The 18,572-nt window shown below is 42.2% G+C and overlaps 1 protein-coding gene across 2 annotated transcripts in view; it reads left to right on the forward strand.

Moving 5' to 3' along the window:
• Positions 1-18,572, forward strand: part of ADAMTS17 (ADAM metallopeptidase with thrombospondin type 1 motif 17) — a 195,700-nt gene that overhangs the window by 15,252 nt on the left and 161,876 nt on the right. For both annotated transcript variants that reach the window (XM_064456130.1, XM_064456129.1), the window contains exon 4: positions 12,116-12,288. In XM_064456130.1, the coding sequence (XP_064312200.1) occupies positions 12,116-12,288 (173 nt within the window). The remainder of the gene's footprint in view (positions 1-12,115; positions 12,289-18,572) is intronic.

An 18,572-nucleotide genomic window follows, 5' to 3' on the forward strand; every position in this document is an offset into this window, starting at 1 on the left:
TCATTGTTGCAGGAAAGAAATGTAAGTCATGGCTGTTAATAGGCTTAGCACATTAACGACCTAATTGACTCCTGTCTGGTTTGGATTAACTTTTGTGCACAAGGAGTTCAGAAACAAAAAAATTAATCCTCTCTGACACACAAAAGGTCCATTCCTAATGAAATTGTGTGGAAATGATGATCTAGGGGCATGCTTCCAGAGTTTCTCCTGGGAAAAGGTGTCTTTACTATGGTATTCCACCAACATTGGCAGGGTGAAGGACCGATCAGATTTGTACTAGAGGTTGTTTCAAACTGGCTTGTAATTTGGCTCACCTGGGCAAAAAATTGGCTGGAAAGAACGGAGGTTGTAAATACCTAGGAAATATTCACATGCTAGACATTTAATATACACATCCTGTATTGTGGAACAACGTAGAAAAATAAATGTTTGTGTAAATACAATATAAACTGAGTATTTTTCGAAGCCACAGAATTGCCACGCTTGGGTGTTTTCCAGTCCTTTGCTGTTCTTGTATTTTCTGACCAGACAAGAATCGCTTCTAAAGATATTTTCTCTTTAAAATTTTGTAATTCAGTAGCACCTGGCATGATCTGGAGCTATCTGAGATTAAAAAAATACAAAGTATCAGATGCTGAACTTTTCATGTTAGTTATTGATCATGTGGTAAGAATTTAAACAGGGCTAAATTGTTCAATGGCAAATTTGTATTTGCAGCAATGGTCCTGTGATATATGACCTTAACTGATTGTAATGGCTTGTGTGAGTGTTTGTAGGGGGAGGAGGAAGGCATTTCAAGAAAGCAAAATTAACTTAATGGGGAAGTGCCATGTGTCAGCGCTACTGAGGGGATAGAGAGCACAGCTTTCCAAGAGCATTCTTCTTGTGTTCCACCCAGAAGTGTGGTCCTTTCCTCACAGACCCCAGGGAAACCAAGCTGAACAGTTCCTTGGGGCTAGGTAATGCTAGCAGCCTTGTTTGATAAGTGGTTGTTAAAACCTCAAAAACAACTTCTTTAGTCTAAGTGGTGTAACATGTCCTACAGCACTTGAAATTATTTTTAGAGCTGCAGGAGAACTTTGTGGGAGCCAAATTTCTCCTGGAATAATCTGTATAAGAGGATTAATCTGGCTGTAGTCAGGAGTAGGAAAGTACTTAGGGTCTTGCATGACTGGATCTTTGAGATTTAAATCTGAAAGTGCCTATGAATAGGTTAAAAAAAAAATATCCCAGGTCTGTGCATTCAGGGCTGATGTTTTAATTCCTTTGTTTAAATTCTGAAGTGCTCCAGCAGCAAAGGACAGATCCCATCACCATGGGCCAGGTGCTATTGTTAGTTATATGATATGTGTGTACGTATTATTTTTATCACCTGTCATCCAGCAGGAGAAAGAGTTCAAGTCACAATGCACATTTCTGCGCAGGAATGAACACGAGCCCCTGTGAGGCAAACAGAAAACCTATTAAAAGCTTTCCAGGTGCATATTCTGTGAGGGGGAAGGAAGGAAAGGTTGGGTTTCATTTGCTCTGAAGCATGGTGTCGTTAGGAACATGGGAAATAGCTTCACACCAGTGATGTGAAACACTTCTTCAGTTCTCATCTCTAGACACTGGGCTCCATCTGGGGTACAAACCTGCTATCACACACTGTTCTGATTTTAAAGAATTAGTTTGACTACTTTCTTGTCAAAGGTCCTGGACTAGTGGTCTTTCTGGAGAGAGAATGAAGTCATAGGGAGTTTTGTTAATATACGTAAGTAGGAATTTCTCTACAGGTGAGCCAAGTGGAGAGAGGAAGATCTCTCTTAATGCATCCTACATGATTTTTGCAGTGCCTTCAGGTTTGGCCTAGACATCCATGAATAGACTTCTCAATGTATTTGTGGGGACAAGAGGTAGTTGCAGGGCTAATCTGTGTTTTGATAGTATCTGCGATTCCCGCCAATCTCTGACCCTGTAAGAAGAGCTCTTGACAGAGGGGAAATGGGCAGACCAGAGGGGATTATGGGGGAGCTGTATTGTCTCCTTTATTAACCCCCTGGGGCTAAGAAGGGGGGCAGAAAACACCTGAGATAAGGCTTCTTTCATTGTCTCGTCTCTCTGCAGTCTTATAACATATACAATAAAGCTGTTTCCATGTGATGATATCCACCACACCCTCAGCTGCAGTAAATGGAAATACTTACGTTAACTATCATGGAACAGCAGTAGTTTAACTAATTTGCTGAGATCTGGTTGCATATTTTGTGTTTTCTATGATATCAAAGTGTATGGATAGGAAAAGTTTTTCAGTTTTCCTTGGTGAGAGAAAGTATCAGTGTTAAAGACAGAAACAAACCATGTTATGAAAGCATAGGAATCTCCCCTAACCATGTCATAAAACTTCCTATTTCTTTGGGAAAAGTAAGTTCTGTTATAACTTTTCCAAAGGTCTCCAGTGGTGTATTAAAGTCCCCTTACATAGAAGGGATTTGATATAAAATACAGTCCAGGAGCATGAGAGAGAGCAGCTTGTCTTTGGAGGGAAGGTTGTTATTTCATGTTTATGGTATAGACCTCATAAATTACTCTTAAACGTGGTTTTGCTTTAAACCCTTTTGTAAATTTAAGTGAACCAGTTTTCATTTAATGCAAATGTGCTGCACAGAGAGATGCATACAGTGAAAAACCAGGAAGATCAACGTTTTAATTCGCAAAATAACAATGCGTTGCTTCTCTGTATAGTTACTTCTCAACCCATTTTAACAATTGATCAAAGCTGGTAGTGATTTAAGTAAGTGCTAGTATGCAGGTATCAAATGTAGGGAACGCTTTCCCCGAACAGGTATAAATCCTAAACACATGTTACTGCTACGTTGCATTTCCCCATCTTTAATCATTGTCTCTTAGCTGTGCTTTCTCTGCAGGTTTGACTTGGCTTGCAATTGCAGTTGTTATGGCCAAAACCCACGTGCACTAAAAATAGAGAGATGTAATGCAACCTGTATTAGTCCATATTTGGAAGCATCTGTTGAAGAATTAAAGCAAGGATTTCAACAATGGGCTATACAGAAGATGTAATGTGATTAAGTGTTTGCAAGCATAGAAGTATTTTCTGTATCAGAAATTCAGCACTTCACCCATGGGAGTGTGTCTCACTTGTGTGGATAAATCCCTCGGTTTTTCCAGGTCCCTGGTCTTCCAAACAGGGAGTCTGGGTTTTCCCTGTAAGTGTGTGATTGTTTCCTTATGGCTGATAACCAGCAGCCTTTTGGAGCCACTTACCATTCAGAAATGTCCTTTTCCATCACAAATGAAGTTTTATTGCCAGTCTGTTCTGGATGAAGCCCTCAGCATGCAGGCAGCATGGATAATGTGGAGCAGGAGGGACTCTGGTTTCTTCTTCCGGTACTGTCAAGGTGCAAAAGAGACAAAAAAAAGAGGACATGCAAATATGCACTGTGCAGGATCTCTTCCCCTTCCAGACCAGCCGCGCACAGTAGAGCTGTACTGCTTCTTCACTTGGTTTCTAATAAAACTTCGTGCTAGTTTCCACTGGAACCTAATGAAATCTAAACTGGCAGGTGGTAATGAGCTAGGTTGTCTAGTGTGCACCATCCTCGTCTTGGGATGTTCACAGGTATTCCAGTGGTCATTCTGGCTAGAAGGGCAGAACGGTGGCTCTGGGAAGACTAAGGTAAATTGCTTACCTTTTAGCTGTCTTTGTTTTTTTCATATTATCAGAAATCATAGCTCAGGGTTAGAGCCAAGAGTTGGGAATTGGGACTCCTTTGGCCTTGATTCCTAATGTTGTTTGACTTTTGACCTTCAGCAGATCCCCTGTGATCTCAGCTATAAAAGTTCCCAAGAGTTGGGCACCTACACGTTTGCGTGGCCAAGATGGGAACATTTTGGGGCCAGTCTGCCTCTGTTTAAAAGCTCTACGCTTCCTAAGCCATACATGTCCCAAACTGTGAACCCAAGACTGAACACACAGAAAATTTGAGGTCATTTAGACTATCGCCTCTAACTCAAGCGGTTTATTTGTAAATTAGGGCTAGTAACACTGAGCTGCAATGGTACCAAGAGCCTTTGGATCTGAAAGTTGCTCTATAAACCGACAGTTTCTTTCTCAGCTGATTTGTTCCCTGGGTAGTTTGACATATCTGTATACATTAGAGATTAAAAATAGTTGTTACGTTACTTTTTACTTCACTTTGACCTGCTGAGCCAACACCATTACGGGAGATGAATCTGTATTATTTCCTGGCTTTTGCAAATCGCCAGAAGTAAATTTCTCAGGCTTTCAAGGAGGTCTGTGCCACCTCTTTCAAGGTATGGTTGTAATGGTGAGGCCAGGCTGAGGTGTGGAGCCCCTGGTTTGGTGAGTCCCTGAGCTCTTCCAGCCTCAGCAGAAGTGATTGGCGTTCAGCTGCCAAAGCCCAGGATGGGTTGGTAAGGCTGGCAGTTGTAAAAACATTATTTGGAAACTAAGCACATTCACTAAAGACTCATTAAAATAAACCTGGAGGCCAATGATGCCATTTTTTCACAGTATGACTGCAGCCAGGCAATTTGTAGTCTCTAAAGCTCTGAAGTGGATTAGGACTGTGCTTTGTGATTGGTCTCAGATCTGCTGAGTTTGTGACCAAACCTGAGGAGTCTGAGTTCAGAGTCTTATGTACATCACTCGGTATCACTAGGACCTAATTATATTTGTGTTACAGGATCTTTCCCCATGGCCCCAAGCAAGCTGGGGCCTTTGTGTGTCTGTCATAAAGTAAATCAATTCGGCTTCAGAGAGTTTACAGTTAGTAACAGAGCAAATCAAATATAGGATGAGAAACTGAGGCACAGAGGTTGAGGGAGTGGCAGAGCAGGTATTTCCATTCCTGCTTTAATAGTCTTAACATTAAAGCAGGCACAGTGAACATGGCTTCATGTACCATTATGTTGTCTTATCTGACTGTCTTACACGGGTGAGTCCTTGTTTCTAGCTGGATGGAAAGCCTACCATGAAGGTGTCCTTTTAAAAGGGATGAGTGCACATAGTTTGGGGGGGGCAATCTTTGAAATCCTGCTGACAAACTGAACCAGGGAGCATACAGAGATCATAGCACTTATCCTGTGCTGCCTTACAGGCCTGCCATTAAAGACAAAGTCCTGATGCCTTATGTTGATGACCCAGTATGTTTTGCAGAAGAATAAGGTTTTAATCAATGTGTCCAAGCCACAGACTAACTTGGATAACAATCCTTGCAATAAAATCTCCGTGGTGTTTTGAGATGCAGCACTGAGTTCATGACTTCTGACTTAAATTCTTGTTTGCTGCTGTGCCAGACGAATAGTCATGAACTTGTTATTTGGTATGAAAATGGCTCTGTGTGTAAAAAACAAAAAAAAACCCCAAACAAACAAAAAAATCCAAACCAAACAAAAAAAACCCCAAAACAACACACAACAACAACAAAAAACCCACCAAGCCCCAACAAAAATAAAAAAAAAACTCACCCCAAAACAAAGCACATTTTTGGGAGGTAGATTAGAGAGCAATGGATCATTCTGCTGTGCAGTGATTTCTCCTGCCATTTGATGCATGGGTTTGGCTGCCATTCAATCAGAAAGAAATTGGAGGTGAATAACCATTTTGTAGGACAAGGCATTAGAAATGAGAGGACAACTGTCAGTCTGTAATCAGCAGTGATTTGCATGAGCAACCATTTTTAATTCCTGAACTTCAGGCTACCCACTGGCATTAGCTAGGTCTGGTAAATCTGAAATTCTAAGCTTTTAATGGAGGCATAAAAGACCAGTGCACAGGGACAATATTGTGCTGTGTCCTGACAGAGGTGAAGGGGCTCCATGTTCCCATGGCTGGAGATAGATTGGGGAGTGCCAGCAGTGGCAGCGACTCCAACAGCAGCTGTTCTTGGCTTTCTTCTTCAATCCTTGCTTGTGTCTACTCCGAGGTGAATGCCACAGGAAAGGTCAAGGAAGCAACTGTGGAGCAAAGTCCCTGGAGCTGAAGTGTGGTTTCTTTCCCCACACAGATGCCCCCTCCACCCCCCTGCCTTCAGGATGTCAGTGTTTTGAAAAGAACCTCTCTGTTGCTGCATGGATGAAAACTGCAGCTGCAAGGTAGCCAATGCACAGAGCTTTGGACATAAAGCCCCCAGGAGGCAACGAAGGGATGTTTCTGGTGGTGTCCATGAATTTTGAACTGGCCCCCTTTATGGTGATCTCATAGCTCTGAGCGTCCCATGATCTGTGGTTGCTCTTTTAGGTCAGGCTGTGTTAGCACGTATCCTTCAGTGAGCTGACTCCTGCAGCAAATGTTTTGTCATCCTGGAACTCTCAGAGCTCTAAACCCATTCAGATTTGTCTTGCTTCTAACCATGAGCAGCTTAATCCCCAGGCCAAGCAAACAAGGATGCTGACTTGTACATCTTGTGGGCATACACCATGGTGATGCTGTGCAGTCAGTCTTTTGAAGTAGCTGTTCAATAAATGGCTTGGGAGCAGCTCTGCTGTCAGATCCAAACATGAGGAGTAGATTGATTTAACTGTATCATACTTATCTTGGTGTGTTTTTAAATAATAAACACTTCTCTGTGTTTCAACACACCACTCCTTGATCTTAATTTAAACTAAGAAGGAAGCCTGCCTGTATTCTGCTTAGTTTTTCCTTTTACTCTAGTCCTGGGATGCAAATGCTGCTGCTAACTTCCACTTTGTGTTTCACTTCCTTCCTGGGCTCCACCTTGCCGCCTTGATTTGAAATGAAATCAAGTCACTGGGCTAGATTTGAAAATTTCTTTGAGATTAGGGCAGCTTCTAGATTAAATAGCAATGTCTAAGAGACATAGATGCAGTATAATGATCATTTAAACACAGAATTGGTAGCCTTTTGAGAGGTGTTTGTATCCTAGTACTGGTACCAGAGAACTTTGCGGCATCCTGTTCCTCTGATAATTGAGCAAACTTGCCCTTTCTCTGATTGACATATGGTTTTAGGTTAACTAGTAAGCACATACCTCAAGAACTTCTTTAATTTCTGGACTTGGTTTGTGTGCAGGATCTCCTTTTACTTTCTCTTTTGCTTGTAGAGGTGATGATTTTTACTTTTAAGTGAAACTAATAAAACCTGCCTAATGTCAGTACCAGTGAAAGATTCTCTAGAAACTCCTAGGGCACAGGGAAAACTAATATTTAGCTGGTTGTCCCACTTGCATACTCTGTCCTTCTTTTTATGCTGCTGAAGTAACAGCATAAAGGAAAACAGAGCTAGCTGTCCATGTGAGGACATATAGAGATGTTAAAGGGGTCTTGGGTAGAGGGAAGTTAGCAGAGGGCTTCCTGAGGAAGAACTGGAAAGGATTTTTAAGGCAGCAATAGAAAAAGGCTTCTAGGGAGAAATCTGGCCTTGCAGAAAGGACTCTGCAATTTTGCTTTTAGTTGTGGCTTTTGTTGAACTGCATCCAGAAACTTTCGGTAGGTTTAACTAGAATGAGGTAGCTAAAATTACAAAGGGGATGATTAGGCAGACAAAAAGTGGAAGGCTATAGGAGAAGAGGTTGCTTTTCAGATGAGTCTGGGAAATACTGTTGGGAGGGAGATAGGAAGAGCAGGAAGGCACTCTGCAGTTATGGCAAGAATGTGCCAAAAACCAGACAGTGCTAGACAGGTGTTTTGGTGTGTAATAGGAAAAGGTCATTTGGGGTGGTTGCTTCAGAATTGTATGTCTGATGGGTTGCCATAAAAAGCACTGAACATAAGGAGTTATCTATGGAGGCTTCAGAAGAGCTCTCTTGTGCTTCTGACTGCAGTAGGGACTATGTTTTTTTGCCATTCTGAGGAAGATTTCAGAGACTGTTGGACTGCAGAATGTGATACGATCATGTTGCTTTGCAGGTGACTAGCCAAGGAAAGTTAAGAGCCTGTAAATAAAAGCCAGCTAATGAGCTTTTGCAGTGTTACATCCATTTCCTACTGAGGATCTGGGGGTGTACTGCCCTTCTCCCATCACCTAACACTCCTGAATTTGATGGAATTTTTGTCCAGGTAGACTGTAACACACTGTCAAAGCGACTGGCAAAAGAATAACGTCCCTTGTGTCTAGTCACCCGCAGCATATACATGCTGTGTTGTAGATTGACTGTTTCAGCTCATATTTCACATGAAATTGTCTGACCTCTTAAGCGGGGAACACCTGACTCCTAAAATAGCGTGCAGTTTGGTTATGTGTGCTCCCTGCAATGTAAACTCCTCTGACAGGCTCCTGCCCATGTTTTATGGCCTCTCATGCCTTCACACTAACACTTAACATCTGCACCACAAAATTTGTAACATCAGTTTGTTCAAATAAAGAATCCACCAAGCATTTAATCCTTGTTTTAATGGCTGATGTTTATTTTAGTTTGGGGTTTCATGTACTCATGGAGGGATTCTCTGCCCATAGTCCATAAATCACATGGGGCAGGAGCAAGACTTCTCTGTGCTGGCCTGTTTCCGAAGTGAGGCTCTAGAGATGGGGGTTTTTTTTTGATACCTCCATAAAGTTGACTCACCTCGGGTATGAGTTGCAGATGCGTTTAATGAGGATTTTTACTATTGGTTTTGGATCTTTTTCTCCTCTTCATCAAACGTCTGCGATATAGGATATGTGTATTTCTTTTGTTCTGTTTGTGATGGTTCATCCATGCAAATGATAGTTGTGTTTTTCTGCATGTGCTTGATTATGCTGGAAAATTGTTTGCATGTGTGGTAGGCAGGAAGATGCAAAAAGAGACCACTCTGAAAGTAGCCCTCTGCAAGGAGAAAAAGAATAAAGAAAAGTTATGGTATAGAAGAGCTACAAACTTAAAAAAAAAGGGGGGGGGGGGAACAAGACACACGGCACCTCTGTTCAAGTAGTTTGTGTTGCTTTGCCTTACCTCTTCTGTAGTGTGTCGTTGGTGACCACCTGAGCTCTTTGTAGGCTCCCTTGAGTCCATTACATGTTGCCTGTTTTAAGTGCTCCGTAAGCTTATGCTTGGAGAATGTGAGGGAGAGGATGAGAGTCAGAGCCCAGATTCTCTAAGTTAGGTCACCTTGGCTGTGTTTCCAGGCGAGCCTGTGGAGTGGTAGTTTTCCACACACAATCTCTAATCCCTACCACCCAGTGGAAAGCAGCCAATCCACAGCTTCAAGTAAAACTCATGGAGGAATGGGGGCCAGAGGTTTTGTGTGAACCAAAACTACCCAGCAATTTGCCAGGAGACCCTTTATGCTGCTGCTCTCCAGAAATCACACCTTCCAGAGTTTTGTACAGCTGCCTTCTGCAAAGAGGTGCCGAGTGGAATCGGCAAAGCCTCGCCAATTCCTTCATCTGCTTCTGGAGGAAGGACTGTGCTGGGCAATCCTATGGCAAACGACCATGGCATGACCTCTTCTCCCTGGAGTGCAAGCTGCAGTCTAGCGTAGTGGGTTCCTCCTCTGACACAAGTGGCTTCTTTTCCACCAAAAAGGAGATTTTTTTGAAGTGAAAACACAGAGTACTCTGAATTTGTTTTCTTCCCCTTAAGCCTTTTTACACAGCTCATTCAATGCCAGGCCCAGACATTTGAGTTTAGGCCTAGCCCCCCATAATAGCTACTTCTTTCTAGGTAGGAGATTTATACCAGCTGAAAACTTTTAATTTATTAGGGATTTACCAAAATAAGAATTTGATGGGGTGTTACTGCGTGTGGGGTGTAAGTGCTGTTCTTTCCAGGAAGGTTCTGATTGCTAGCAGCAAGACCCAAAAGGTCAATGTTCTTACTGGAATAATTGGCCTTCTTTTCCTTTTTCTCTGATTTCTTACCTGGTATTTAAATGATAACCTTGAAAGTACTGCAGCTGAAGATGCGTGGCTGTGCAGAGGGAGAGATGGATGGATGAATGGAATGGAATGAATAAACAAACAAACAAACGTGGGAGCTTGTTCGCAGAAGTTTGGTGAAGTCAGCTCCATTTCAGGGTTGGCAAATCAAAGGGGCATTTGTCTTTTCTTCTTTCCAATATAGTCACTCCATTTTATTTTACTGGCTTTCTAAAGCACTTAGAAACATTCAGAACCCCTGATCTGTGGCAGCTTTGTCATGATTTTGCATTTTTCTGTAGCTGTCCTGCAGTCCATGTGAAAACAAGCCTCAAGTTGGTTACTTTCATCTCTGCTGCTGGTATGTAGCTTCCATTATTTACGAGCACGCCGAGTTTTCGTCTTTTGCTTGTCCATGGGCTCCTGTCTGTCTTTTTAGACCCAGGGGGATATTTCCAAACTCTTTTTAAAAAGATTCAAATCAAATTTCATGGTTGTTTTCTCAGTTTAAAATATGTACCAAGTGATGACAGTTGATGCCTTGGGCAGAAAAGCACGTGCAGAGCTCTGCTGGATGACTGCTAGACAACTCAGGATAGGGATATGGGATGGACATGTGCAAATGTGCATGTTGACAGGACAGAAAATGTGTGAATGAGCAGAAGGCAGGGAGTCCATTTCAGGTGCGCTTTGGGGGGGCTTACAGCTGGTGGAGTTTATCACCCTGAATACAAGAGGGTCAGTCAGGGAAGACTGATGATCTGGATGTGAGTGCATTTACCACCCTGGGAAGGAAGGGAAATTCAAGCTGAATTCTGTAAGGGGGCTGGTAAACAGGCTGTGGGAAAACGGGATCGGTGAACGCTAACTCCCACCTGCCTGCTGCAGAATGGTGCTTTGCTGAGAGAGGGTTAAATCTACAGAAAATTAAAAACTGATTCTCTGCTCTGGGAAATGAGCAGCATGTGTAGAGTGACATAAGAGGTATCTGTCTGATCATCTGTTATAGTCTATCCCTGGTCACTTTTGCATTGAATGTTGTGTTTATGCTGTTTCAGGACCTGTTTTGTGTTCTGCTCTCTTCTTCATTGGAAGAAATCAGCATTAATACCAGATTCAGCATCTTACCCATAGTATATTGCAGGCTGGGCAGTGAGAATATGTAATTTCAGTGAATCTTGGCAGTTTGTTTCTTGTTGCAAAATAAATTTGTTTTAATGACTTCATTTGTGTTTTTTTCCCTTTTACAATTGAAAATACAATTTTTTTGTGACTGCAGTGAAGCGAGTAGATTCAATTTCAGATCTGAACTTAATTTCTCCTTTGTTCATGCCTCAGCTGCTTTGCACAACTGCCTTTGAGCTGTTAAACACATTCACCTTTCAGTTTAGAAGTGGACAAATTACAAATACATTAGCCCCTTAGATTGGAGGAAGGGAGGTTTAAATTCTGTGTTTTAATTTTTGTGTTGACAGTAGCTGAACACTGCTTTCTAGTCCTTAGAAGGGGTCCTTTTCACAGGCTCTTGTAACTTAAGTATCAGCTGAGCTAGGGAGTCTCCTGCTTTTGGTACACACGCTGCAATAAAGAGGCGTGTGAGCTCTGCATGTAGGTGGCCGGCGACTACAGCTGCTGGTGCTGGCACTTATGCCAATAGCAATAAATGAGCAAAGAAAGCTTGAGAAGGTCTTATCTATCCTGACCTTCTGCACTTCTGGGTTTCATCCAGAGACTTCTGCAGTTGGCCAATAATGCATGTTCCAAAACAATCTGACCTAATTTAAAATTTTTAAGACTCTAGCTTGTGTTCTGTTACGTTGCTCTAGTAATGCTGGTAGCAAGTTAAAATGCAACTGATGGAAATATTGACTCCAGGAATATCTTACAACTTCCATGCCTAAAGAGAATGTGCAGAGTCTAGAGTGAATATTGCATCCCAAAGCACAGTCTCCTATCTTGAAGTTTTCTTTAACAGATTTTTCCAAGCAAGATTTCCAATTTCTGAAATTTTTGCAGGAGCGGGACTCCTTGGTTTGAATTACCATTAATCTTTTGCTTTTCTGGACTTCTCTTTTTCCCATCCTCTTTCCTATTTGTGTGTAATCTAGTGGTCTGATACAAATCTGCACACAGAGGTACAGATGTACTTGCAATGGAACCTCTTCGTTGCTTCTTTTAATCAGCAAAGAACACTAATTAAAGGTCATTACAGTCTGAATGTGCAGAAGAATGTTTGTTGAAAAGGGTACAAATGTTTCATTATGATCTGCCAGCCTTAATAAGTGTTTTAACTTTTAGAAAAGAAGAGACAAAAGAAAATGAAATCAACCAGTGACTGGAGGGAGAGAAGAAATGCCATTCGACTTACCAACGAGTACACAGTAGAAACTCTGGTGGTGGCAGACGCTGATATGGTCCAATACCATGGTGCAGAGGCTGCCCAAAGATTCATCCTCACAGTTATGAATATGGTAAGTAGGCACTTTACTCTCAAAAGAAGAAGTAAGAGTAAACAAATCGTATCCAGGGTAGGTTAAAGCTGGCTTCCTTGACAGCTGAAATGGGTAACTGTTTTGACCTTGAGGTATGAGGAAGGGTTTTGGTCTTCTTGTGTTATGTGCCTCTTCTCCCCCATCTGTATGATTCCAGGTGTTTGCCTAAGGACATTTCAATAAAATACTTTTTTGAAACTGAAATAGCAACTTTTCAGTTAGGAAATATTCCATAATTATTCAGGAGTGGTGTTTTTCGACCATGTTTTTTTGTACTGCTATGGTTTACCTTGGAAGGGAGTATCCCAGCGTGGATAGATGGTCTTGTCTGACATGATGTTTCTTGGATTCCTGAAGATTTCCGTGGCGCACCTGTTTCCTAAGAGATATTTCTCTGTGGGTCATTGTCATGGCAGTCAAAGTGTTAATGAAGACAACAGTCATGTTAATTTCCAGCAGAAAGACTGGTCAGTTAGAAACACTTTTTATCTCTGTTTTTAACATAACACAATGAAAATGGCTGCCTCCCTTGCTGTAGAAAACATGACAAACTTATCACCGAATGACCAGCTGATCCCATTGTCTTTACCTCAGGACTTCTTGTGCTACATGAAGTGGCACCGATCATACCTCTGAATAGTTGATGGAGTTGGGCTTTAGAAGCATTCTAGAAATTCTGCAGAGAATCTGCCAGGAGTGAGGAGAGCCTTCTGAAATTGCAAGCTCATATGAAGTGTGGGTGTTAATTTGTTAGCTGTCCTGATAGTTAAGCTTTCCCTCTCAGTTGATAAGGGAACACAAAGCCTCTCACCAGGAGTGCTCCTTCGCTCGCTTGCTGGCAGTGCCAATAAAGAGATAATGGCTAAATTGGATGTGGACACTGAAAACTGCTCAGAGGCGGCAGGGGTCCTTCCAGAGGCATTTGCACAAGGAAGTCTTGGAGGAAACTTGTATTTCCCTGTGCCCATGCTATTGTGGCATCCAGTTTTCCTGACTACTGCTCTGTTGTAGTTCACGAACAGCAAATTGGCTTGCAAAAAAATAACACTTCTTAATGGTAATTGACTGGTCATGCTTCCCAGTGAAGAGCTGAGTGATGGATGCTCAGTGCATAATCCGGCTATGGGACAACAGCTTTTTAAGAGGTCTTGTATTCCTTTATCAAGCACTGGTGTGAGGGAGCCCTCCGGTAGTGAAATGCTTTGCTGATTCAGTAGGGAGTTGTTTAACAAGTCTTTTCCATTAACAAACTGCTTTTCTGTGTCCCTTCCTCTGCCTTTTATTTTGCCTTCTAGCATTCTCTGATAATAGTCACTTAGCAGGGCTTCATTGTGTCTCTACATTTATGTGGATGCGTTTGTAGGAAATGTCTGCATGCAACAAATCCATTCATGCCGCCATCACTTCAGGGTCTACTTACTGGCTTTCTTGCATTTAAGGATGTGTTTGCTGGGGGCACAAGAGCCTTGTTCTTCACAAAGGTCCTCCACCTTTAAATTCACATACCAGCTTTGCAGCGAGCAGGCAGAATGTAAGTCATATTCAGCTCTGAACAAATCTGTGTCTCAAGTCCCTTTTTGAACTAACAGAAATACACATTCAGATGTGTAGCTGTACGCTTCTACGGGAGAACTTATCTTGGGCCGCATATCTCCGGGACACAGGGCTCTACCCACCCTGGGGACAGTGATGCACAGACATCAATATGATGGATACAAAATGTCCATTTATTTAGCTGCGTCACACGCTTATATAGCTCTTGCGCTTCCTGTTCCTGCCACTCCTATGGGGAGGAGTCTATCTTTCCGTCACAGCCCGTAATCTTCCGGTCGCCGATCCCTGTCTATTCCCCTACAAGATGTAACGTATGTGTCAAGGTGGAGTTTCTTTCTTATGTCAGATGCTTGGGACCTCGAGAGGGGGATGGATGCCTTTTGTTTGCAGTGGCAGCCCAGGGTCCTCCTAAAATCTGTTCTGCACTGATTCCTCAGTGAGATAATAAAAATCTGCCATTGTGCCCCACAGTTCTGCTGGGGCTGGGACAGGGCATTGTGGCTGTGAGAACTTTTAAAACATTTGTCTAATCTTTCGTCTTGATGATCCAAGTGCCAAAAGGTCAATTATTTCAGTGTAGCCACTAGTGCATCTCTGTGTTTTGTAGCTTTATCAGCCTGTGAAAATTGGTAGGGTTGAATACACTGATATACCAAGGCCTAAACAAAAGATGGCCATGAATACTGTTGTCTCTCCAGGCTGAGGAGTGCTGCAGAACATCTCAGCAACATCAGCTTGCCAGGTGTGAATATATATGTATGGAGAGGTGCTGATAGATGGGTTGGGTTCTCTAAACCCATTTACTAAATAAATATTGAAGCTTAGTTTCCAATGGATTTGGCTGATGGACTTTTAAGCTAGGTTCTGATGCCGTAGTGTGAGCTCACCCCTTTATTAGACACTAGAGAGTGCACATGGAAGAGGAGTCTTGGCTGAGGAACACATTTATCTGACATCTCCCAAGGTGCAAAGTCCAGCTGAAATGCTTCCCACTGTTAAGTCATTGCTCCTAGGGTCTCACCCGTGTGGTTTTTCTGATGTCTGGTAGGATTTGAATTTGCGTTTCAGCTTTTCAGCCTTCAGAGGAGCACCAACAGAATCTCCCTCCTTTGTCAGGCCACCTACATTCCCACACTTGCAGGAACATAAGATCTTTCAGGCCTCTACCTCCTGAGGAAATTGGTTGTGAGTGGCTGGCAAGATCAGAAGATACTGAGGAATAATAATAGGCAAGCACATAGATGTCATCATTGCATAAATCCTTTATTCTGAGGCTATAAAACAAGGTGAAATCAAAGGGGGTTTTAACATTCCGTTTACTCTAATGAAAGCTGATCTTCATCCCAGTGAAAGAGGCTGAAGAATAATTCAGAAAATATGTTGCAGGAAGAAAGGAAGGATAGTCATGTGGTTTAGGTAGGCCTTAGCTGAACTCTTCACTCAGCCGCACTTTTTGGCTAGCGCTGAAGTAGCCATGGTGAATCTTTGTGTGGTGGTTTCTCATCTGTAAAACTGTGATACGAGGAACCGCACAACCCTAACTCCTAGGGCAGCATCTGTTAGATCCTCCTCTGGTGCAGGATCAGTTGTGCTCTATGTAACCACGCAAATGAAGGGCCCCCTGGCTGCTTGGGAACTTTGGTTGCTGCCTGCCTCGATACGACTTCTGTCAGCCTTCCGTGACTGTTAGTTCGAGGACAGGATTCGCCCCATGATATTAGGCAGTGCTTATTCAGCTATGCTGCAGGATGGCGGGCTGCCTCTAAAAGAAACCAGAATGTTAATTTTGGCTTGGATGCTCACATTTAAGCAAATAGAACATTACTGGTCAGGGGTATATTAACTTAACTCCTCGCTGTAAGCCATTACGTTTACTGTCAAACCACAAAACAAGCATTAAGAGGTCTTATTAATGCATTTTATGTTTATAGACATTTTAAATAAAGTGATCTGCCTTAAAGTATTTAATAACTATTTATGTTACAAGAATTTCTGAAGGGAAAAAAGTCAGCATTACAAAATACTGTTTTATTGCTCCTTTGGTAAATGAGAATCTTAGGGAAAGAAAACCCCACCACCCTCCTCTAGAATAACAGCTAAAAGCACAGCAAACCCTTTTTGCAAACCAGAAATAACAGGTAGTACTATGTATAGCAAATGCTGTGTTTTTAATGATATTCTGTAGTTCTGACCATCCCCCTGAACAGAGAAGAGATTCACATCAAAGGCACTTGGGTTTTTGTGTCTGTCATTGGAGACGTGCAAGTGCTTCCATTTACTACACTAATATTTGAAGTTGTAAGACAGATTTTTCCGAGATCATGGAAGAATTTCTCTCTAAGGTACTCTCTAATGCATGAGTAGGGACAAGCATGGCTCCAGGGCTTTGAGTTGACTTTTTTTTTTAAGTCACCACCTCTAAAATGAAATCTTTTCTTGCTTTCTGGCAAGGTATTTGATTCAGCACGATTTTGCTAATGGGTGATTCCTGATGGCTTTGTGATAATGTTAAAAACAAACAAACAAACAAACAAACAAACAAAAAGCCGATAAAGAAGTTGTCAAATGCCACCATGTACATCTGCAGCCTTAGTGAGGCAGGGAGTTTATGAGCATGCTCAATGTAAGGACGTGGACAGCGAGAAATATAAGCAGAATTATAGAAATGCAAATCCAGCTTCTTAAATATAGGTATTGATTTATTTTTCTAAGTTAAACTCCCTTGTTATTCAGCTTTTGCATGGTGTTGCAGTGTTTGCATTTCAGTTCTTGTCTCCCCTTTGCATCCTTTGGCTTGAGTGCATCTCCCGTTCATGACCTTCTTCAGTAGCTGCCAGTTTTTAAAACTTCATCTAAGTTCCAAAACAAAGTGCCTTTGTGGTAAAGCATGCTTGTTTTGCTCACCCATTGTGTTAGTCTGCATCTGGCAACTCTAATTTCTCATTGCATTTCGTCCCTGCGGAGGCTGTTTGGATGAATGTTCTGTTTCTTATGAAGTCCTCTGTTGCTCTTGCGATACTTCAGGGTTCATCTAAACTGAACTTCAACCAGAAGACCAGAACATTGGCTTTCTCTTTTCCTCATCCCTGCATTTGTGCGTATAGCTGCCCTTTTGGACTCTGTTCAGGAGCAGGTTCCGAAGCATGAGGCATGCACTGCTTTCCTGCAGGAGTTTTATGCTTTTGCTTCCTCTGTGTTTTCTTTTCATCTGAGAGAAATGGCCAGTAAGATAAAAAGGAGATTCTCTGTCCACATAGACAGACAGATGGGACTGGCCTCCTATTGTGGCTGGTCTTCATGACTTATGCTTTCAGCTTCCTGGACAAAACCCCGATTCAGATGCTTCTGAAGCACATGATAGATGAGGTATGAGACCCTTTGTAAAGTTCTCTCCGTGGTCATAGTGTTTTTAATGATGAGGAGTGACTGGTTTCAGCTCGTACCTGAACAGCAAGTTACGAATGTTGGCTCCTTGCAGTTGTGCAGAGCTTACTTTGCAAACCAAGTCCCACTCAGACAGACCCTCTGAGCAATTAGGGACAGAGATGTCTGAACTTCCAAGACCACAACATAGTAATTTAAAAGCTGCTTTCTATGGATTTGAAAACCTAAAAAAAAGCTGGGTTTTTTTTTCCCATCTAAGTGCATTTTGGGGGATTTTGGAAGAAATTAGAACTGTGGCTTAGTTTTGAGCTTGCCTTTTTCTGAGAAAACATACAATGAAGGGGTAAGTTACTGTAGTATGTGTTAGTTCTGCAGCTGTTGCTAAGCCATGCGATTAGTGTGGAAGCTCTTTGCAGCAGCAAGCAGTAACTTGAAGTTAGTGATCTTTTGGATGTCATTAAGAGGGAACATTTTTATGTTGTTCTTTAGTTATAATACTGGTTTACTCTCTGAAGCCTTATTTTACACTCTGCAGATCGTTTTTCATTTTGGATTTCCCCTGTGAGTTTTTTGCTGTGTTAAAGAAGCAGATAAAATCATTTTTATCATGCATGCCTTGATGGATTTATATCTCTGTGCTCTTGGGGGCTGGCACATAAAGGTTCCAGAACTGCCACTGATAATCTGCTCCCTTACCCTGATCTGGAATTTTCATGATGGGAACATGGACATAAGGGAAAAGGATATAAGTGTTTGATCACTGCCTACAGATTTCTCTTTTTGCTCCAGCAGCCCCGGGAGAAAGAGTTATGTCAACTGTATCTTATAAAGAGCCATGAATATGTTCTTTTTCGTAATGTTTAATGGGGTAATTTGAAAGCTTGGCTTTAGGTGGGTGTTAGAAATCCTATAGCACTTTTCAAAACAAGTGAAAGACAACCTCGGTAACCTGACTAATGCTTCTGCTGTCCAAACGTTGTCCAGCAGCCAAGGCAATGGGGAGGCTCTCGCCTGAGTGCAACGCTTAAGGAAGAAAAAAGAAAAAAGTCAGTTTACCCTCAGGGTTGCTGTTCTGAACTCCAAAACATCTGAGACACACACGTCTCCCTCCCACCATCCACCTGCAGAGGAAGCTCTTGAGAATTTAAAAAAAAAATTAAACCGATGTAGTTTGGTTCCTCTCTTAGCCTAATTCCTCATGTCTAGGTTGTGCTTTGTGCGTGCTGGAGCAGGCCTGGACAGCTCATGCCAAAGCTGCATTGATTCTGTCCTTTCCATGTCAAAGCTATAAGGAGAAAGAAAGGCAGGAGGAATGCAAACAGAGG

The sequence above is a fragment of the Phalacrocorax carbo genome, chromosome 7 (genome assembly GCF_963921805.1).
Source record: "Phalacrocorax carbo chromosome 7, bPhaCar2.1, whole genome shotgun sequence".
Classification (NCBI taxonomy): domain Eukaryota; kingdom Metazoa; phylum Chordata; class Aves; order Suliformes; family Phalacrocoracidae; genus Phalacrocorax; species Phalacrocorax carbo.